We start from the raw sequence: 23,670 nt of genomic DNA on the forward strand, positions 1-23,670 counted from the left end.
CAATTGAAGTTAAAAAAGAAATCATGGAGTCAATTTAGAAACCAGAATGTGTTCTAAACTTTTGACTCATCAAAGTAGCTACCTTTGGCAGATATAACAGTTGAACACACTCATGGCATTCTTTCTACAATGGAAATCAAATATTCTTCAGAAAGTTCTTCTCAACTCTGTTGCACAAGTTCCCATAAATGTGTAGCACTTGTAGGTTGCTTTGCTTTCACTCTTCTGTCCAGTTCATCCCAAACCAGCTCGATGGGGTTTAACTCTGGAGACTGTGCTGGCCACTCCATGTTTTCAAACGTACCATCTTGTTCTTTTTTCTTAAGGTAGTTCTGGGATAGCTTGGACTTATGTTTTGAGTCATTATCTTGCTGTAGGATGCACCCCTGACCAACTAGGCGCATCCCAGAGGGCACCGCATGGCGCTGCAGAATGTTGTGGTAGCCGTTTTGGTTCAGGGTGCCTTTCATTCTGTACAAGTCACTGACCCTGGATCCAGCAAAACAGCCCCAGACCATCACACTTCCTCCTCCATGTTTGACAGCTGATGTCACACACTAAGGAACCATCCTTTCACCTACTCGACGGCGTACATAAGTCCTGCAGCATGAACCGAAGATTTCAAATTTGGATCCATCAGTCCATAACACCTTCTTCCAGTCTTCAGTAGTCCACTGGCGGTGTTTCATGGCCCAGGCAAGCCTCTTTTTCTTATTCTGAAGTCTCAGCAATGGCTTTCTTGCTGCAACTCGACCCATCAAACCTGCAACTAAAAGTCTTCTCTTCACAGTTGAAACTGAGACTTGTTTACTATGACCACTATTGAGCTGTGCTTGAAGCTGTTGTCCTGTGAGTCGTCTATCATGCAAGCTGTTGACTCTCAGAAACTTGTCTTCTGATTCTGTTGTGGCTTTGGGTCTGCCAGACCTCTTCCTGTCAGCATTTCCCCCAGTTTCTGAGTGCCTTTTGATGGTGAAGGAAACTGGACTTACTGACACCTTGACTTTCTTGGCAATTTCTCTGTAGGAAAGACCTACATTTTTAAGTGTTATGATGGTCTGTCTCTCTTCTATCGTTACTTGCCTTTTCCTCGCCATTTTTATAGTAAAACATTACTTTCTGCAGTACAATACTGTTCAAATAATGCTCACAGCAGTATGGTACCAAAGTGTGCACCAACTCTACTTTCATGCAGACAGAGGGGGTTGGAAGTAATTCAGAAACATTGGGACACCTGTAGGAATTGGTAGCACCAACTTTCAAGGCTTGATCAACCACTATTGCAGCAGAACTGCTTTAAGTTGTTAACCCATTTCTTGTTCGCCTTTTTGTAGAATTCTGAAATGTACATCATTTTTCAGTTTTGTTTAACCTTACCCTTTTTTTTTTTTTTTTTTACCTCTGGCAGTTCACTGCTTACCTTTGTACCATTTCAAGCTGTTCATTGGACTTGAACTCCTTGAATTTTTATACAAAACTGGAAAAATTGGGGTGTTCTTTTGACCGGTAGAGTGTGAGTGTGTGTGTGTGTGTATATATATATATATATATATATATGTGTGTGTGTGTGTGTGTGTGTGTATGTGTATACACACATACACGCTGCCTGGCCAAAAAAAAAAGAAGTCACACTTGCAATATTTCACTGCACCACCTTTGGTTTTGATTACAGGAGACATTCACTGCAACATCTTTTTTGCTACATAATGTTTATGTAGTGTCACAATAAGGTTCATAATATTTTTTCCATCCATAGTTACATTAATTTTTGATGACTGATGATGAAGAATGGGATCACAGCATCAAATCTTCATCACATCCCAAATTTGAGTCTGGACTATATGGTGATGGTATCCGTGTGTGAAAATGTCTCAATCACCCTGAACCATTGTCACAAGCCTGATGACCCTGATCAATCCTGGCATTGTCCAATCTTTTTGACGTTAAAGAAATGAGAAGCTACTTGCTGCAGTTAGAGTTAAATAAACAGCCTGAACAAAAAAAAGGTAACTACTGCAGTGGCTAATAATGTTTCAGCTGTAACAGGTTATTTAACTGTAATTGATGTTTTGATGTCATCTGGGTGTATCTACAATGCAGAAAGCAATACAAATAAAGAAAAAAAACATTGAATGAGAAGGTGTTTCCAAACTTTTGACTGGTAGAGAAAAAACAAAACTGTGTTCTCGCATGCCTGGGCGGTGCCACCTTCAGGCTCGGGTCCCCTACCAGAGGCCTGGGAGCCTGAGGGTTCTGTGCAGGATCTTAAGTTGTTCCTAGGACTGTGCTCTTTTGGACAGAGATCTCTGATGTTGTTCCTGGTATCTGCTGGAGCCATTCACTCACCTTGGGGGTTACTGCCCCTAGTGCCCCGATCACTAGGCAAGGCAAGGCAGATTTATTTGTATAGCACAATTCATACACAGGGCAATTCACAGTGCTTTACAAAAATGGAAAAGAGACAGATTAAGAACACACAATTACAATTAAAACATAATCAATAAAACATAAATAATAATCAATTAAAGCAAAGTAAAAGAGAGGAGTGCAGATAGAACCCTTTCAGTTGTTATATGCACAGTTGAACAGAGCTGTTTTCAGCCTGGACGTAAACATTGTCAGAGTAGAGGCCTGTCTCAAGTTATCAGGAAGACTGTTCCAGAGTTTAGCTGCATAGAACTGAAATGCAGCTTCGCCCTGTTTAGTCCTGACTCTGGGTGCCAGCAGAAGACCAGTCCCTGAGGTTCTCAGGGTCCGAGATGGTTTATATAGGACCAACATGTCACAGATGTACTTTGGTGCTAGACCACGGAGAGACTTATAAACGAGCAGAGCTGTTTTAAAGTCTATTCTCTGAGCGACAGGAAGCCAGTGCAGAGATTTGAGCACAGGACTAATACGGTTGTACTTCCTGGTTCTAGTCAGGACTTGAGCAGCAGCATTCTAGATGTACTGCAGCTGCAGCTACTGCCCCACTGCCCCTAGCAGTCATACTACCACGACTGGTAGTGTGTAGGGGTGCAACGGTACAACATGTACCATCAGTTCATGTTCAGTACACCCCTCACGGTTCAGTATGAGCATGTACCGCGGTATGGCTCATTTGTCATTTTCAATGACATTTCCGGACAACTTTGTACTAGAGCTTTGCAAGATGACTGACTCACGGAATTCTGTTGGAGCCGCACGTGGAGCCCAGCTACAGCATTATGTGCAGAGCAGGACACAGTGAGCCCTGACCCCAGCTGCACAGTGGACCCCAGCCCGAGCCGGAAGCAGCAAGCCCGGCCCGAGTCGGACGTGGTGCGAGCTATGAGCTGGAAGTGGTGGACCCCAGCTTGAGTCTGACGCAGAGCACAGCCATTCTAATTCCAACTACCCTTCTCAATATTAACGTTAGTAAAACCTCTTCCGTCGTCGCCATGTTTGTTATTATTATTGACTTTATCATTAAGGAAGCAAAAGTAATGTTATGTTGTATAAATGAGAGATGGGGGTGGGATTTAATAAGTTTTCTTCTTCCCAGTCCTTTTTGAGCATTTTGTTATTTTGTTATTACTAGTGTACATGGCAATTGCTATATTGTCTTTATCACCTCTATTTATTAATGTATATGCTCTGTTATTAGTTCCTTGCACACATAAAAGTTTTGTTTTTTCTTCTGCTCGGAAAAAAAAAAGTATACAGAAAGGACACTGAATGGATCTCTGAAGGAATGAGCATGTCAGCTTCTACATGGTATTGCATGAAAAGAAAAAAGAAACCCTTCCTATTTTTTTATATGTTGTAGTTGACACATAGGGCTACATTTTTCATATGGTGTCAAAGTGGTCGGACGTGTCCCACAGTGTCAATTTCAAGGTCAAATTATATATCAAAATGTTATCCAACTCAAAAGTACCCAGATGCACAACAGAATGCATATAAGGATTGAGATTCCTTATGGTCTCCCTGTTACAGAAATACCTTGCTTTTTCAAATCGGACCAGTGGTTGCTAAGTTACTGCAATTTGAAATTTGGCCGCCACAGCATTTTTTGCAAAGAAGTGAAAAAATGAAATTGTGGTATCTCGAATACCGTTGGTCCGATAAAGTTGAAATTTTGGCTTTTCTGGCTATGAATTACCTTTAAACCAAATTTCATAAGAAATGGAGGAGATGAGGTTTAAAAATGCCACTTTTTTGGGTGATCTGAGATGCACTGACCCATATACATCTTGGGCACTTACAGATATTCACATACACATTATACATTTATTTATATTTACATGTGTACTGTAGGCTCATTTTCTCAAGTCTGTAGTAGCAATTGCTATATCCTAAGCTCTGTATCATATATAATTGTCGACTAATAAGTGTATGGGTGCATGGTCGCTTATATCTTTTGTTCACTTTTTAGGATTTTATCTTTGTTTTTCCAAATGTTAAAAAGTAATCTATTCTTGTGTAAATAGAGTGTGGAGTTGAATAATAAGTATAATCTCTGTTAGGATAGAGATCTCTCCATATATCAATCAAACCAACGTCTTCAAATAGTGTTTGAACTTTATTAGCTACAGAGTTTGATTCTGGTATTTTTTTTATTGAACTATCAAGTTCTGGTTCCAAGCATAAGTTTAAATCTCCTCCACATATCAAAATACCTTTTGTTTTGGTTATCGATATATTAACCTTGTTCTGGAAGAAATTAAAGTCACTTCCTAGGGCTGCATATATGTTCATTAGGGTGACTAATTTCCCATCTATACTCCCCATTACTAATATAATAATAATAATAATAATAATAACAATAATAATATACAAGTCTCCCCTCCTTGTCCCTCAACTCAAACATCATTTCAAAATTTATTTTTATCTGAAATGAGAATGGTTAGCCCAGACTCATATGATGAAAAAAAAACAACTTATTCATAAATCCCATTCGCTTGAATTTCTCATGCTCACCTTTTTTCAAGTGGGTTTCTTGTAAATGCACTATGTGAGCTTGTTCTCGCTTCATTTTGTTTAAAATTCTACAGCGCTTCACTGGGTTCATTAATCTATTGACATTAAAAGAAATTATTTTTACCTTTTCCACTGGCCATAACTGGTTAACATAAAACCCGTCCATGTAGAAAACATGAAACACATTCATCTGATCTACTTCCTGATTAAACAAGAACACTGAATAACTATAAACAACCATTAAACATAAAGATACCAAGGTTGGGGTCTCTTGTGGAAGACCCTGAGCTGTGTTGGTAAAGGTGTCAAGCAGTAGGGAGAGAACTCTCCTTACTTTGGGCTGAGGTTCCCTAAGACACCTCTATGTATCTGCCTCCATTACTGCAAAACCGCTGTTTGTCCCTCCTCACAAATATATTCTCATCGAACTAGGGGGAAAGAGGTGCATATGCTGTTATTTATACCATGCTAATCTTACCATGAATTAAGTCCAGGCTTGCGCTAGCCTATCGCCGCATCGCCATTGGTGATGCATCTTCCTGGTTGGCGAAGTTGTTTTCAACCCATGGAGCCACAGTGGTGAAGGTATTTTTTAGTAAAATCAACCAACTTACATCTCTGATCGAAAATGTCCGAGCGATAACCAAGGAAAATAACAAATGTGGTCTCCACTACTGAAGAACGCTGCTGAGAGCGATGGAACTCACCCGAACGTTTCCGATTTTTTCCAAATTCACACTGCACACGTCACTTGTGGGAAGTTACCACTCGTTCGTTTCATCATGTACAACATCTATTGAAAGCAAAGGAGCTGGTGAAGCAAAGGTAAGCGAGAAGGTAAATTTATAAAAAAAAAAAAAAAAATTACATTATAAAGATAGGATGTATGGGAAGGATTCCGATACGAGTATCGGGTATCAGCTCCGATACTCCGTGTGTGTACTCTTACTCGTAAAAGTAATCCTATACAAATACACCGATACCACTTACGGCCATGTGACATTCACAGTTCAGTGCAGCAGGTACGAGGAGGAGGAATAACGTGTGAGGAGTGTAAAGAGTGTGGAGATTTTACTAAATAAATGATAATGATTAAAGTAAACGCTGACTGCAACTAAAGTTAAAGACACAGACAGATACGGATGCAGCGTTCTGTCCGTCCTCTGCGTACATTCCATCCGTTTTCCAGGTGACGGTGGATGAGTATCCAGACAGAGAGGGGTACGGAGCGGTGCAGAATGCCACCAGCGGAAGTGAAAACGAAACTTATGGCTCATTTATCTTTTCTCTACCTGCTGAAGCTTCGCTTTTAAACCTTACCAGCGAAAACGCTGCAATATTAGTATCACGTTAGTGTTGCCTCTGTCGTCTCCATGCTCGTTACGACTGACTTTCTTCTTCTTCTCCTCAAAAAAAACTTTACTCTTCTTCGTGGTATTTGTCCAATATGGTTAATTAAGAGCAGCGCCCCCTGGTGGATTAATTGAGAAACGCTCATTCCAACACATTAAATGTCAGTAGCAGCACTTTTTTCCAGACTAATAAAGAAAAACTATCAGAAGCCACAGCTGCAGCAACCAGGGCTGTAGTGCCAAAGGATCGGGGTCAGGAGGCTGAAAACACCTGTGATGATCTACCTATGGATCTGTCCATTGTCAAATAGTTTAAAACAAGTCAATTATCTGAGATATCCAAGTTTAAATTAGTAATAAGTCCATGTACATTCTAGTCTGGTCAGCAGTACTTTCTAGTCTAAATAAAATAATTTCAAGAGTCCATACCTGTCCATATTTAATTACCAAATGACTATGATAAATCATGTCTCACTGGTAAATTTATTTTATACTGAATCTCATATTGAATCTCATGAACATCAGTGGTCAGAATAAGTGTATTTATAAGTCTATCATTTATTGTTTTGTTATACATTAGATTAGAAATAAAAATAGTTTAGATGAAAATGTTGACTTAAGTTAATTCTTTATGATTTTTTTTGTATGAAACTGAAACCAGATTGAACATATTTTTAAGCTCAAAATGCACCAGAATGCAGGAAAAAGACTTCATTTTTCCCCAAATTTCCCAGGGGAGCTATGCTTGTCGCAGGGACCCAGACTGGCTGTGGCTTTTTGTGGCTACACTCATTTGTACTAATGTAGCCACAGTAGCTGTATCTTTCATTTTCCTAGCGCAAGCACACTAAGTGTTACTCATTGTGTCTGACTGGCTCCTGTGGTGGGAGAGGAGGGTCTCCTGAAGGCCTGGAGTTTTTGTCTGTTTTTTTCACGAGTCTCTACTGTTCCTCACTGTTGTTGGTCTCCCATCACCTTCCATGCAGAGCAGGATAGCTGATCTGCCAAGCTTGGTGTTATCACCTGTATCACCTGTAGCCCTCTGCTGTTCATGTTTCAGGTCGCCTCCAATGTCTGGTACAGTCGAGTTCCATCTTCAAAAAATATATTCTCAGTTAAGCAGGGAACAGGGTCTGGAACCTGACTTTTTTTCCTGTTTCAGTACTTTCTTCGCTTAAGACTATTCTTTGCGCTTTTGTAAAATGACAGGGGGATAATCTTGATCAAAGTAAATTCTTCTTCCATTCAGTGACTTTTTTTTTGGGTCCATGCTTAGTGCAAAATCTCTTCTTTTGTTGTATAGCGGGAGACTTGGATTATTATGGATCGTGGGGCCCCTGTGGGAGACGGAGCGTCTCAGTCTCGCTCACGCCGGTTCTGGCGCAGGAGGGGTTTTACCCACCCTTCCTTCGCAGGAGGTCCTCCCAATCTCAAAATCAACTAGAAGCACTCGGAGAGACCTCCGCCAAGGCTGATCAGTGGCCCCCCCTGTGGGCCCCCCCCCACGCCAAGGAGGTTATGTTTTTGCCAGGGTTTGTTTGTTTGTTTGTCTGTCTGTCCGTTAGTGTGCAACATAACTCAAAAAGTTATGGACAGATTTTGATGAAATTTTCAGGGTTTGTTGGAAATGGGCCCCCCCACCCCCGATCACCACCAAAATTTAATCATTTCTTCCTTATCCCATTTCCAACAAACCCTGAAAATTTCATCAAAATCTGTCCATAACTTTTTGAGTTATGTTGCACACTAACGGACAGACAAAAAGACAAACAAACAAACAAACCCTGGCAAAAACATAACCTCCTTGGCAGAGGTAAATATGCATTGTGCAGGAATTGGCTACCTGGACCGTCTGGTCGGTGGAGACTCTCTGAGGAGGGTTGCGGAAGCCGGTCATTCTAGGAATATTAACTTGGATCCACACTGGGTCACATGTCAACCCGACTGGCTCAGGTAATCACCACATCATCAGCCTGAGTCAGACATGTGGGATTCTGTGTCAGCAAGCTGCTTAGGACGATCCGGCAGAAATGGTCAAATGTATGAAAACAAAAACTCACGTGCAATTCAAAAATTTCCATCAGCCACTGGCAGGTGAGTGTTTTTGTTTTACACGCCAAACTATTTTTTCACCCACCATTGGCGCTTGGCGGGTGCTAATTTTATGCCCTGGCTCTAGCTATTGGTCATTATACTAGCACCAGCTGTTTTAGTTTTTAAAAGTTTTAATTTTTAACAGTTGTAGTCAGTTTGCTGTGCATCCATGTGCCTTGAAAAAGTAAGATAAAGTTCGCACAACCTGTGAGCTCTGAAAAAGATATTTATTCACCACAGCAGTAGGATACTAATTACTATACTACTAATACTAATTTCCCATATAAACAGCTGTGTGTCATGACCTGTCCCATGTCTGATGAAGGGCCGATGCCCGAAACGTCATCACTGTGGTGAATAAATATCTTCTTGACAGCTCACATGTTGTGCGAACCTTATCTTATTTTTTCATCCACTGTTTCTTTTTGGGATCCTGCACACCTTTTAACAATTGGATGCATGTCATCACCTCTTTTCGTCCATGTGTCTCCCCCTATTTCCCCCCTTCTCCCCCACTCGCTCTCTCTCTCTTAATTTAACCCTCTTTCTTTAACCCTAACTGGTCATGACAGACGACCATCCTCCAAGAACTGGGGTCTGCTCGAGGTTTCTGCCTGTTGAAAGGAAGTTTTTCCTCGCCACTGTCACCAAGTGTTTGCTCCTGGAGGATTCTGTTGGATTTCTGTAAATTGTCTTAAGAGTCTGTTTAAGACCAGCTCTAAATGTAAAGTGTCATGAGATAACTTTTCTTATGATGTGACGCCACATAAATAAATTTTGTTGATTACTTGATTGATAAAAGTAGTGTCTTTCACCAACTGCACCTGCTGGTGACTGCCATGTTCCGGTCTGTGAGTCTATGCTCGGCCCACTTTGACCCCTCCCCCACAGGCAATTTCGGGCCTCTACCATAAAGCAGTAGAAAGCTCTGAATCTCAGCAGTCAAATGCTGTTCGAATTATGTCAATAGCAAGTGAATGCATAAATGTGGCAGTGGAGACACACATGATCCTAAAAGGTTAAATATACACAAATATCATGATGTGGTGTTGGGAGACAGGTTTGGCCGCCACAGCTGGTGCTGTACAGTGCAGCATGAGTATTCACTGAGGAAGTTTTTGTCATCTTACTGAGTCCCTTCCAGTTGGCCTGAATTTCTGGAGTCAGGCTGGTGACTTCTCTTTGGAACTGGAGTTTGGCCTCATTAACCAGTTCACTGTACTGGGAAACGATCTTAGCTTCTGATTCTGCAGCCTGCACCTGCACACACACAAAAATACACACACATCTAGCATTGGTGCTGTGTAAGTGGAGGAATGATCACCGAGAGCAGAAGAACAGCAGCATTATGGAACAGGGGAAAATTGCTCATAATAGCAAAGAACACACACTTTAAAAGTGCTACTCTGACAATGAAGGCTGCAGACCAGCTATGGTCATTTGTAATGGCACAATATTAGGATAATTATACTATCTCAACATTAATTTTTGTTTTTTTCCCCTCATCCGAGTCTATTGCGTGCACATTATCAGTTAAAAACTCCAAATGTTGACAATGGCTTGACAAGCTGTCAATATCCATTAGTTATTAAAAATTAGAAATTCTGCTTCATTGTTGCTTCATACGCTTTAATGTAGAAGGGTCAGAAGACTTCAGACTTCATTGGACCGTTTCTTGACATGTAGTACAGTATTTACAACATTCTGAGGTCTTCACAGTGCATGTAATTGTGTGTTTTTAACTAATTTCTTTTCCATTTTTGTAAAGCACTGTGAATTGCCCTGTATATGAATTGTGCTATACAAATAAATCTCCCTTGCCTTGCATGACTAACATAAGACACCAATGTGTGAAATACATTTGTGACAGTTAAGACTTTTCAGGGTTCAGGTCATGGATTCAACATCATCTAGAACCTTGTTGGTTCGATTCTGTGTTTCAACACATCCAGTACCCAGGGAAAGAGACACTCCACATAAAGTCCTCACTAGTATAGTAGTAATAGTATACTATACTATTATATACTAGTATACTATAGTATAGTATACTAGTAATAGTCGGGCTGTTTGTTGATGCTGTTCCACACAATAATTAATTAGCTAATTAAAATAGTGTGGTTGGAAGTCGACAGTGGGTGACACAGTGGTGCAGTGGTTAGCACTCGTGCCTCACAGCAAGAAGGTCCTGGGTTCGATTCCAACACCAGTCGACGGGTGGGACCTTTCTGTGTGGAGTTTGCATGTTCTCCCCGTGTCTGCGTGGGTTCTCTCCGGGTACTCCGGCTTCCTCCCACAATCCAAAAACATGTACTAATAGGTTAATTGGTTAATCTAAATTGCCCATAGGTGTGAATGTGAGTGTGATTGTTTGTCTCTATATGTTCAGCCCTGTGATGAACTGGCGACTTGTCCAGGGTGTACCCTGCCTTCGCCCCTATGTAGCTGGGATAGGCTCCAAGCGACCCCCGTGACCCTAGTGAGGATAAAGCGGGTTCAGAAAATGAATGAATGAATGAATGGTTGGAAGTCAACAGGTCCTGGTCCAATGCTCTTACCGTCATATGACAACCATAACACAAAGAGAGACAGACAGAGGGTGCATGCTCATGCAGTGACCGGCAGCAGGATATGTCTGTGCATTGTTTGAGGTTTGTTTTGTTGTTTTAATTTAGTAACTTATCGTCCGGATGAGTAGCAGTACAACCCTACTGTCATCAGGGTGAAACAGTGAACTACTATAGAATTTTGGGCAATACTTCTGTTGTGGATGGCGTTTTGGCTGGTTTGGAGTTTTGGCGACTCGTCTCCACTCCATTTAAAGAGGATCCAGTACTCTGGGGAGTTTCTCCTACACTGGAGTCATGCTACTAATTTGCCATTGAACTTAAACTCGCCAATATGGGACTTAGCATGGCCAGTCAGACAGCAATATTAAGGATCAGGTTCAGCCCGTAGAACCAAGACCAGGAAGCGGGGGTGAAGAGGAGGCGCTCATTTTAGGGTGAAAAAACAGCCACTCTCACGCATCCCTCTGCCATCAATCATCGAATGTACAGTCACTTCAGAATAAATCCGAAGAGCTACAGGCGCAGGCTCAGTATTCCCACAAGTTCGGGGACTCCTGCCTCCTGGCATTTATGTGTCTGTCCAACAGGGACATGGACAGTGACTTGGGACTATGCAGCTTCGGATCGCCTGTCCGACTAGATAGGGACGCACTAACCACCGGCAAGTCCACTGGCGGGGGTGTGTGTCTCTATGTGAACGAGCACTGCTGCAAATCGGTCAATGTTCTAGAGAGAATGTGCATGGCCGATGTCGAATTATTCACTGTTGCTAAGATCAGTCCCCCCCAAACCCTAAACGATTTTAGACTGGTTGCCCTCACATCCGATCCATCCATTTTCTACACCTTATCCTAACCCACTAACCCAACACACCTGATTCAAATGATAAGCCTATCATCAAGCTCTGCAGAAGCCTGATAATGACCGTCAGGTGTGCTAGAAGAGGGAAACATCTAAAACATGCAGGATAGTAGCTCTCAAGGACCAGGATTGAGCACCCCTTCTCTAGGACATTACTGGCTACTAGGGCCATTGCCGATGTTTTTTTTACGTAGGCAGTGCTAGTGAGCACAGTTTGGCACCTATGGGTTAATTTTTATATTTTTTCAAATTTTTCACCATTGCGCCAAATTTGGTGAGTTTTTGAGGATGTTCAGGGGGTCAAATTCCAGTTCAAAGTGGCGTTGGGAGAATAATAATATAAAAACGAACAAAGACAAAGCCTTTCAGGCTCTGCCCCTAATAAGAAAGTAACGAAATACAATAGGACTTGAGAGAGGACTTGCCTTTTCAGGCAAGTCCTCTCACTCTGTGATTGAGAGGGACTCGCCTTTCAGGCTCAGTCCCTAAATATATAATGAATATCAAATTAATCACATGAAAACACAGTCCCAGTTTGTGAACACCTATTGTGATGCCACAATAGCAAGAGAAAACCAGTTATTTTGACACTGTTTGCAACAGGAGCACCTCATTCACCGCAAATCCAGCTGCATTTTTCCTGTTTCAGGCAATGGGACTCCCAAAGTCTCAAAGTGAGTGACTTCAATACACCTGCTCCATTAAATAATAAATGTCCATCCATGCTCCATTAAATAATAAATCAGAGCAAACATTTCTGTTCAAATTTAAAAAAAAAAAAAAAAAAAAAAATCACACTTTTTTTTTTTTTACATTGATGTCTTTCTCATCATTGGTATGTAATCTACATCAAATCTTATCAAGACATTCAGCCCAATTTGTTCTCTCATGATGAACAAATTTTCGTGTGAGGTACTGTCAGTAATTGAGAAACCTCAGTTTGAGCCACATGTCTCCCTCAACTACTAAACTAGTTGTTAAACTGACTAAACTTATCAGTCCATGAAGAGGATGCTATGGCAAAAACTCTGCAACAACACATTCAAAATATATGATGAAGTATCTTAGTTTTAAATTAAATAAAGCATCCTCAGTAGGAAAACACTGGATGTTTTGACTTTTTTGTTGAGCACCCCCCTCTGGGGGAAGTGGCTAGTGTTTCAGTTGTAGCTGCCTAGGGCCCAATGACGACAGGATCTGAGATGGAGCCATGTGCTCCCACCCTACCACATCTTTACAAACTGCAACTACATCTGCAAATGGACATTCATCAGTCCTGGTGCATCTATAGCCTGTCCATCCAAGGGACTGTGGTTCTCCCTGAGGGTTCTCTTTTCCCACTGGGTTTTGGAGTTTTTCTTTGCCGAGGAGGGTCTAAGGACGGGGGAGGCCTGGGACATTAATCCATTTCCTTCATCTGCTGTCTATTAGACTGTTTTCATATCCAACTAATTCTGTAAAGCCCTGTGAGGCAACCTTGTTGTGATATAGGGCTCTACAAATAAAACTGAATTGAAATGAAATTAATCAATTCAAAGAAATAACCTTATATTGTCCAGCCCTGGGACAGAAGCAAGACAAAGACAGAAAAGTGGGATTTTGGCATTGAAAACATTCTTATCTATCAGCAGAGTTCAACAACTTCAACAAGGACTACACACAAATGCTGTGATCTGCAAAGCCACTCCTGGTATAATAATAACCTGAATACTATCAATACCTTAGTGACAACCTTGTCCAAGTCCACCACCATTTTGTGAAGGTTTTCCTCTGCTGCTAAAACCAGAGGGCGGGTGGCTGCCACCTTCAGGGCCTTGGATTTATCGATCTCGGACTTGAGTCCATCCAAAGCCTCACTGTAAGGAGATAAGGGTTACAAAGAGTCAGCTGTTTCACGAGTAAATTCACACAAGATCTAAAAAATTTATAATGTTGATGCTCAATTTGTGATTTAGCAGTCAACACACAGAAATGTTGAAAAGTTCATATTTATTTAAAGCAAATCATTTATAGAAGTTATCACAGCCATATATTTTCAAATCCTACATATACTGTGGTTTGTTTTTTTTTAACCAGGTTAATGTGTCTGTGTCTTTCAGAATCACAATGAGCCCATTTACATACACACTAATACTGTGATCATTAGGGCTGGGTAAAAAAAAATCGATTTAAAGCTATACCTACCGATGTGGCATTTCTCACGCACTTAGTAAAAGTTTGAACATGAACAACCCGCCTCCCTCCAAAGCCCCGCCCCCTTCCCTCTGCCTGAGCACTGAGGCTCCTCCTCCTCTAATCTGATGCGCGATGGAAACGGAGGAGGAAGCAGAGGTGGAGGTTCGGTCCGTTTTGGCGTGTCCGCGGACCCCTCCCTCAGTAATCCGATGCATCATCCACCTGCCGCGGGCCCGTGGCTCCTGTTTCATCAGTAGACCTGGTCTGTGCAGTACTGGGTCAGTGTCTTCACTGCAGTGCCCAGGGGATGGGCGCGCGCACTGTGAACGCGCGGTCTCCGCGAATTTTCCGTGGACATTTGAAGTTTCATAGTCCATACAATTATCATCCTACATCATCTTACATTGTGTGACACCATGTACATGTACCTGTATGAGTCCCACCGTCATAAAAGCTGAGCTTTATGCAGACCTGTTTAGTCCAGTACAGCTGACTTCCGGACTTTTATCTCCATCCTTCATTAATCAGACTCCCGTTGGTGCCCCTCAGTTGTTGTTTCAGTTAATAAATCCGTTTTTTCCCTTCCACATGTGCATGTCAGTTCTATCCAAACACATCCTAGACAGTAGACTGTGGTCAGTGACAGGAGAACCAGCGCGAGTGAAGCGTCAGATTCAGAGGTACACATATCGGATGTGAGACGGCAATAATGGATCGGATGCTGGACAGCTGTAATGGATGATTGACAGGAGGCTCAGTCAGGTTCGGCCAATTATTTTATTCGGACCGACTAAAATGATTGGTCAGACTTTTATCAGAAATATATGAGAATTAAACATTTTTGAGTTTCAATACCTGGTGGATTTCGTTTACATTTTAGTTTGACACACACTTATTAGGAGCATTTTAAGATGACAAAAGAAAAGTGTAAAAATGCCATATCATACGGTATAGCTTTAATCGATCTCAGATCGATCTCATTTTAATTTTGCGTAATCGATTAATAGTGGATGAGATCGATTTTTCAGAGCAGGACCGGGAGTACGTGGAATTGCGGGCGGCTCCGTCTAGCGAACTCCTGGGGAAGACTTGGTCTCGCTCACGAAAAAGACGCGGAAAAGACGCAGTGGGGCAACCTCCTCTGCTGGAGGTCCTCCGGCCTCAAACTTGAACCCGCAGTGTGAAGGAACTGGCTGCCCGGCGAGTTGCAGAAGCCGGTTGTTGTTGGAATATTAGCTTGGATCAATACTATCACCTGTGGCTGAGTATGGAGTTAGAGGAATAGTAAAGAAGGTCACTCCCCGACCAACATTCACAGAGCACACATCCCCCCCCCCCCCGACCAACAATCACGGCGCGCCCCCCAACCCCCCAGTGAGTAGAAGCCTCCACCATTAAACAGAATAAAGATGACGAAGTCCATTCTGAGCCACTGTCCCGTTCATTATTTCAGAGCACATTCAGCAATTTACTGCTGAAATGTCAAATTTATTTCCTTTTTAATATCAATATTGATACCAGTCATGTGTTGCATGACTGTGGTACTTAAATAATCAGGTTACAACTCAAAATTGTACTTTGGTATCACTAAATTAATCTGAATCAATCAATTAATACTGAATCAAATCGATATTGAATTGAATCGAATCGAATCGTGATTAATCTATTCAGAACCTTATGAATCGAAATCAAATCGATTATGGAAATTGGCCATGATACCCAGCGCTAGTGATCATTATCCAGTTTCTGGAGTCATTAGATTATTCAAGGGATCATGTAAACAGCATGCTGATCTGATATGCTTTATCAAATAACAGCCGTAATTTGATTATGAGAAATCACATTAATACACATGAATTGGTCCTGAATACTCTAATGTCTTCCTGCATGTATACAAGTTAATCTGATTTATTTTGTTCTTTTACATCACAGAAAACGGAAGCTATGTAGTCAAACGTGAGCAGAAGACAATAACAGGAAGTTTAAGTCTACCATCACTATGTAAATAATGTTCGTACTCCAAAAGAAATCCAATAATGGACTGGGGCGTCTAAAACAGGATTTTTGATTATCGCATTTCTTCAGTGCATGTAAACACATCAGATCTGATTATTACAATTATATGATTACTCCCAGTTATTGGATTTGTATGGTCATGTAAACAGGCTCATTGTTGTTTTCTTACTTGGCTTTTAACAGAGCAGCTGAAGCATCACTGACAGCTGAGGTTCTATCGGCAAGAGCAGCTTCCAGATCCTTCCACTGGGCCGACTTCTCCTGAGGTGGAACCTATAGTGAATAAGAGGTACAGTGCACTTACTACTAGGTGGGGGGGGCTTAATATCAAATACCACATTAGCCCTGATTTTCTAATGCAACAAGATGTTCTAAGCACCCCTGTGTAATTTTTTTGAAATTTTTATCGAAACCCCCACCCCACCCCAAAAATTACTTTAACTCTGAAAATCGCAACTTTCACAGCTTCTCCACTCTTTTTTCCAGTGTAATGTATAAATATGTTCATGATGGGCCATTTAATGATCTTGTAAGTGCTATATTGTATCGTAAGAGTACTTTGTACTATGAAAAGTCTAATGTCAAGGTCATGTTAAAGGACACTAAAATGCCTAGTTTTTTCAAAAATTCCTACCATTCTGATATTTTATCAAATATGTCCTAAGTTCTCTTCCCTCTGGTTTCCTGGTGGGATCCCCCAAGGCCTTTGGCCATTTCAAAGCCACATTAGAGACTAAATATTAAAACATGTACATTCCATTTGAATTTGCCGCCATTAGTGTGGCGGGAAACACTAGAACACATTTTGGTGGCAATCACTAACACTTCATTCATTCATTCATTCATTCATTTTCTGAACCTGCTTCATCCTCACTAGGTCACTTAGAGCCTATCCCAGCTACTTACACACAAAGGCACACAAAGAACTGGACATTTCTCCAGTTCATCGCAGGGCTGATCATATAGAGACAAACAATCATTCTCACATTCACATCTATGGGGGATTTAGATTAACCAATTAACCTATCAGTGCAAGTGTTTGGATGGTGGGAGGAGCCAGAGTACTCAGAGAACCCACGCAGACAATTAACCTATCAGTGCATGTGTTTGGATGGTGGGAGGAGCTAGAGTACCCAGAGAGAACTGTGTCACCCATCACTAACACTACATTACAACCCATTGTCATGAAGCTACAAGTATTGCAACGGGAAATTCATTCATTCATTTTCTGAACCCCTTTTATCCTCACTAGGGTCACGGGGGTTGCTTGGAGCCTATCCCAGCTACTTATGAAAAAGGTGGGGTTCACCCTGGACATTTCGCCAGTTCATCACAGGGCTGACATATAGAGACAAACAATCACTCTCACATTCACACCAATGGGCAATTTAGATTAACCAATTAACCTATTAGTGAATGTCTTTGGATGGTGGGAGGAAGCCAGAGTACCTGGAAAGAACCCACGCAGACATGGGGAGAACATGCAGACTCCACACAGAAAGGTCCCACCCCCATGGACTGGTGTTGGAATCAAACCCAGGACCTTCTTGCTGTGAGGCACGACTGCTAACCACTGCACTACTGTGTCACATGCAATGGGACATATACATGTAAATTGCAAAGTCATGTGAAACTACTGTTTGTTATTTTTAACATGTCTATATGGATAATACATTGAGAATATTGTTCTGTTTAATGTGTCCTATTGAATGGAAGTTGTTTGTGGTCAATAGATGTGTTATGAGGAGAGAACCTGAGCAAAACATTTTGAAGAACCCACATTAACAGCTTAATTCCATAAAATATGCATTTTTGACCATTTGGGTGACCTTTGACCTATAATTTGACCTTGACACTACACCTTTTGTAGTGCAAAGCACTCTTAAGACATGACATGTCTCACAAAAAACATTTAAGGGCCCAACATGAGCATATTGTTACATTGTACTTTATCAAAAGTGGTTTGAAAGTTGCCAAAAACCCCATGTTTTCAAGTTTGAAAAAGTAATTTTCAGAGTAGGGGGGGGGGTTTGGATGAAAATTTCAAAAAAATTACACAGGAGTGCTTAGAACATCTTGTTGCATCAGAAAATCAGGGCTAAAGCTGAATCTGAAAATTTTCCTCAAATAAGCCCCCCCCCCCCCCCCCCCCATTATTACACTCACACAACATATTAAGTTCGTTAAGTTCACACATTAAGTTCACTGAAGGTACTGTTCGTTGTTTAAATGGAAAAACTGTTACAGGGTGCTTGTTCTTTATCCAAATAAAATTCCAGACTTCTTAAAAACTGCTATTTTTTTCCCCAAGACCTTGACTTTATGTAGTTTTATAGTTGTGTGCCTACTTTTTTGGTTGAGATTGTAGCTGTAGTAGAAAAGAAAATTTACAGAAGTGCATGGATATCACACAAACAAATTTCACTAGAGTCAATCCAGTACCGACCAGTTAGTGAAATCATATCAAGTTTTTTTGTATATGCTTTTCTCATGTATTTTTTTTTTTACAAGATTATATGCCTTTGAGCATACTCTAAAATTTGACAATGAGAGAAACTTTTTCTATACTTCATTTCCTTTCATTTATTAAGATCCCCATTAGCAACTGAATCATCAGTTGCTATTCTCCCTGGGGTCTCCTCTACATTACATTACAATTTTAATTATTTACATTAATCTTACACCATTCACACCCACACACACACAAACGAGACATATTCAACAGCCCAATGCAAAAAAATAGACAAACAAAATAAGTACTATACATTTGTACTCCTTCTCCAAACAATAGCTGTCTGATACAAATCAGAAGACATCTTTCAATATTATCAATACTCTTTCCATTTCATATCTGTTGTGTAAAGAAGAAAAGATTTAATTTCTTTTGAAAACATTTTCTGTTACTTTCCAACAACAGAAACCCTGGTAATCCATTCCATGCAGCCATGGCCCAATAAAAAACAGTTCGCTGTGACTGATTTGTTCTGCCTAAAGGCAGAGCACACCATGTTTCACTAGTTAGGCCCGAGCCGAGTAAAGCCGGCGCAGGGCCTATTGAGTCTGCAGTGGGCGCATGGGGACGAAATCGCCAGTGACGCGGTTGCCTTTCGCCACTCTCACACATATTCACATTCACGGCACTGAGACCTTTCCGACGATGTATATGACATGTGCACAAATCGCATATTTACACCTGCTCAGAATGAATGGGAGTCAATGGGACACGCCCACTCGGGGTCAGTCACATGTGTGTAAGTGCACGACAGGTGACATCTGACCCCACACACATGTGGGGGACCTTGAGAACTTTCAAAAAAGGGCAAATATGTGGTTACCATAGAAACGGCTATATTGTTCTTGCTCAGATTATTATTATTTTTATTTTTATTATTATTAGGCCCGAGCCGAGTAAAGCCGGCGCAGGGCCTATTGAGTCTGCAGTGGGCACATGGGGACGAAATCGCCAGTGACACGGTCGCCTTTCGCCACTGTCGCCACTCTCACACATATTCACATTCACGGCACTGAGACCTTTCCGACGATGTATATGACATGTGCACAAATCGCATATTTACACCTGCTCAGAATGAATGGGAGTCAATGGGACACGCCCACTCGGGGTCAGTCACATGTGTGTAAGTGCACGACAGGTGACATCTGACCCCACACACATGTGGGGGACCTCGAGAACTTTCAAAAAAGGGAAAATACGTGGTTGCCATAGAAACGGCTATATTGTTCTTGCTCAGATTATTATTAGGCCCGAGCCGAGTAAAGCCGGCGCAGGGCCTATTGAGTCTGCAGTGGGCGCATGGGGACGAAATTGCCAGTGACGCGGTCGCCTTTCGCCACTGTCGCCACTCTCACACATATTCACATTCACGGCACTGAGACCTTTCCGACGATGTATATGACATGTGCACAAATCGCATATTTACACCTGCTCAGAATGAATGGGAGTCAATGGGACACGCCCAGTCACGGTCAGTCATGTGGGTTTAAGTGCACAACACGTGACATCTGACCCCACAGACATGTGGGGGACCTCGAGAACTTTCAAAAAAGGGCAAATACGTGGTTGCCATAGAAACAGCTATATTGTTCTTGCTCAGATTATTATTAGGCCCGAGCCGAGTAAAGCCGGCGCAGGGCCTATTGAGTCTGCAGTGGGCGCATGGGGACGAAATCGCCAGTGACGCGGTCGCCTTTCGCCACTCTCACACATATTCACATTCACGGCACTAAGACCTTTCCGACGATGTATATGACATGTGCGCAAATCGCATATTTACACCTGCTCAGAATGAATGGGAGTCAATGGGACACGCCCACTCGGGGTCAGTCACGTGTGTAAGTGCACGACAGGTGACATCTGACCCCACACACATGTGGGGGACCTCGAGAACTTTCAAAAAAGGGCAAATACGTGGTTGCCATAGAAACGGCTATATTGTTCTTGCTCAGATTTTTTTTTTTTTTTTTTTTTTTTTGTCTTATTTTTCTTTCTCCTGCGCTTTGAGCTCAATTTTGACCCTCTGAACATTTACGAAAACTCACCAAATTTTGCCTAAAATTCAGAAGTGTGAGAAATTGAATTTACATATAGGTTTCATAGATGTCGGTAAAGAAATGTTGCGGCAGTGCCCCCTTGAAAAGTGGAAATGCATTGCGCCAATGGGAGCGCGTCCAACATAAAGTTTGTGGTAGAGCCACGAAAATCGGTAGACAGATTCATCATGAGGAGACAAACAAAAAATATTATTATGGCCACGCCCCTAAACCAACCCTTAGTCGGCCATATTGGATTGAAATTTCCAAAATGCTGAGTCAGCGTTTTCGCTGAAGTTGTATTTTAACTATCTCCTACTAAGCCGTTTGGCCGAATGAGCTCAAAATCAGTGTACTGTATCTAGAGAAGTGGGGAATCAAAAGTTAGCCGAATTTTTTGAATCGGCATCACCGTTTTTGTGTGACAAGGTTGCAAACTTTGCGAAGTTTTTTCGAAAATTTACCATCATAAAAATTGCTTCAGCTAAGACATACGAACACCGATTTGGCTGAAATTTGACTCAGACGTCCATCTCCCAGGCCTACACCCATTTATTAAAAGAAATTGAAATTTCGCACTATAGCGCCCCCTACAAATGTACATTTACAAAAATGACATCAGTTCGGACATACGAACACCGATTTGGCTCAAATTTGACTCAGACATCTGTCTCAAAGGCCTACACCTATTTATCAAAAGAAACTGAAATTTTGCACTACAGCGCCCCCTACAAAAATTTTTAATATTTTTTATTAAAATTGCTTCAGTTCGGACATACGAACACCAATTTGGCTCAAATTTGACTCAGACATCTATCTCCCAGGCCTACACCCATTTATCAGAAAAATTTTAAATTCGGCGCCATAGCGCCCCCTACAATGTTACCTTTACGAAAATTACTTGACGTTAGACATGCGAACACCAATTTGGCTCAAATTTGAATCAGTTGTCAATCTCCCAGGCCTACACCCATTTATCAAAAGAAATTGCCACTTCACTCAGTAGCGCCCCCTACAAATTTACCTTCACGAAAATTGCATCAGTTCAGACATACGAACACCGATTTGGCTCAAATTTGACTCAGTGGTACATCTCACAGGCCTACACCCATTCAATGGAACAAATTGAATTTTTGCTCATAGCGCCCCCTACAGATTTATATATACAAAATTTTGTTCAGTTCGGACATACGAACACTGATTTGTCTCAAATCAATTGTCAATGTCCCAGGCCTAAACCCATTCATTAGAAGACACAAAATTTGGGGCTACAGCGCCACCTGCTGAACGATGAGCATACTTCCACTGGACGTGCCCTTGGCGAGGGCCTTTAGATGCCGCTTGCAGCTTTAATTTGTCTTGTAATTATGTTGATCAGCAACAAATGACAGTTTTCTGTGAATAATTTCTGGAGTTTGTGTTGCTATAATGTTACAAATAAATGATAATAAAAAAATATTTCAATCTAGGTTTTACAGTGAACCATGCCAAACTGTTGTGCATTGTGGTTCTATTTGTTCTGTATGGGCAACCCAAAACCATTCATGCTGCTTTGGTCTGTGCAACTTGCAGTTTGTGTAAATTATTAGGCCCGAGCCGAGTAAAGCCGGCGCAGGGCCTATTGAGTCTGCAGTGGGTGCATGGGGACGAAATTGCCAGTGACGCGGTCGCCTTTCGCCACTGTCGCCACTCTCACACATATTCACATTCACGGCACGGAGACAGACGTGGGGGAGCTTGACAGCTTTCAAATAAGGCCAAATATGTCGTTGCCATAGAAATGGCTATATTGTTCTTGCTCAGATTCTTGTTTTCTCCTGCTCTTTGAGGTCAGTTTTGACCCTCTAAACATTTACGAAAACTCACCAAATTTTGCCTAAAATTCAGAAATGCGAGCAATTGAATTTACATATAGGTTTCGTAGATGTCGGTAAAGAAGCGCCCCCTTGAAAAGTGGAAATGCATTGCGCCAATGGGAGCTTGTCCAAGATAAAAATTGTCGTAGAGCCATGAAAATTGGTACACAGATTCATCATGAGGAGACAAACAAAAAATATTATTATGGCCACGCCCCTAAACTAACCCTTAGTCGGCCATATTGGATTGAAATTTCCAAAATGCTGAGTCAGCGTTTTCGCTGACGTTGTATTTTAACTATCTTCTACTAAGCCTTTTGGCCGAATGAGCTCAAATTTGGGGTACAGTATCTAGAGAAGTGGGACATCAAATGTTATCCGAATTTTTTTAATCGGTATCACCGTTTTTGTGCAACGAGGTTACAAACTTTGCGAAGTTTTTTCGAAAATTTACCATCACAAAAATTGCTTCAGCTCAGACATACAAACACCGATTTGGCTGAAATTTGACTCAGACGTCTATCTCCCAGGCCTACACCCATTTATTGAAAGAAATTGAAATTTCGCACTATAGCGCCCCCTACAAATGTACATTTACAAAAATGACATCAGTTCGGACATACGAACACCGATTTGGCTTAAATTTGACTCAGACATCTGTCTCCCAGGCCTACACCTATTTGTCAAAAGAAACTGAAATGATGCAGTACAGCGCCCCCTACAAAAATTTTTAATATTTTTTTATTAAAATTGCTTCAGTTCGGACATATGAACACCAATTTGGCTCAAATTTGACTCAGACCTCTATCTCTCAGGCCTACACCCATTTATCAGAAAAATTTGAAATTCGGTGCCATAGCGCCCCCTACAATTTTACCTTTACGAAAATTACTTCACGTTAGACATACAAACACCAATTTGGCTCAAATTTTAATCAGTTGTCAATCTCCCAGGCCTACACCCATTTATCCAAAGAAAATGACATTTCGCTAAATAGCGCCCCCTACAAATTTACCTTCACAAAAATTACATTAATTCAAACATACGAACACCGATTTGGCTCAAATTTGACTCAGTGGTAAATCTCGCAGGTCTACACCCATTCAAAGGAAGAAATTCAATTTTAGCTGCATAGCGCCCCCTACAGATTTACTTATACTAAAATTTCTTTAGTTTGGACATAAAACCAAAGATCTGCCTAAAATTTGAATCAGTTGTCAATCTCCCACGCCTACACCCATTCATCAGAAGACAGTG

General features: G+C 41.4%; 1 protein-coding gene across 2 annotated transcripts in view; it reads right to left on the reverse strand.

Annotated features, from left to right (window-relative positions):
• Positions 1-23,670, reverse strand: part of immt (inner membrane protein, mitochondrial (mitofilin)) — a 76,271-nt gene that overhangs the window by 17,529 nt on the left and 35,072 nt on the right. For both annotated transcript variants that reach the window (XM_030145273.1, XM_030145272.1), the window contains 3 exons: positions 16,179-16,282; positions 13,539-13,674; positions 9,521-9,650 (listed from right to left, as the gene is read on the reverse strand). In XM_030145273.1, coding sequence (XP_030001133.1) covers positions 9,521-9,650; positions 13,539-13,674; positions 16,179-16,282 — 370 coding nt within the window. The remainder of the gene's footprint in view (positions 1-9,520; positions 9,651-13,538; positions 13,675-16,178; positions 16,283-23,670) is intronic.

Source organism: Sphaeramia orbicularis, chromosome 10 (assembly GCF_902148855.1).
Source record: "Sphaeramia orbicularis chromosome 10, fSphaOr1.1, whole genome shotgun sequence".
NCBI lineage: Eukaryota > Metazoa > Chordata > Actinopteri > Kurtiformes > Apogonidae > Sphaeramia > Sphaeramia orbicularis.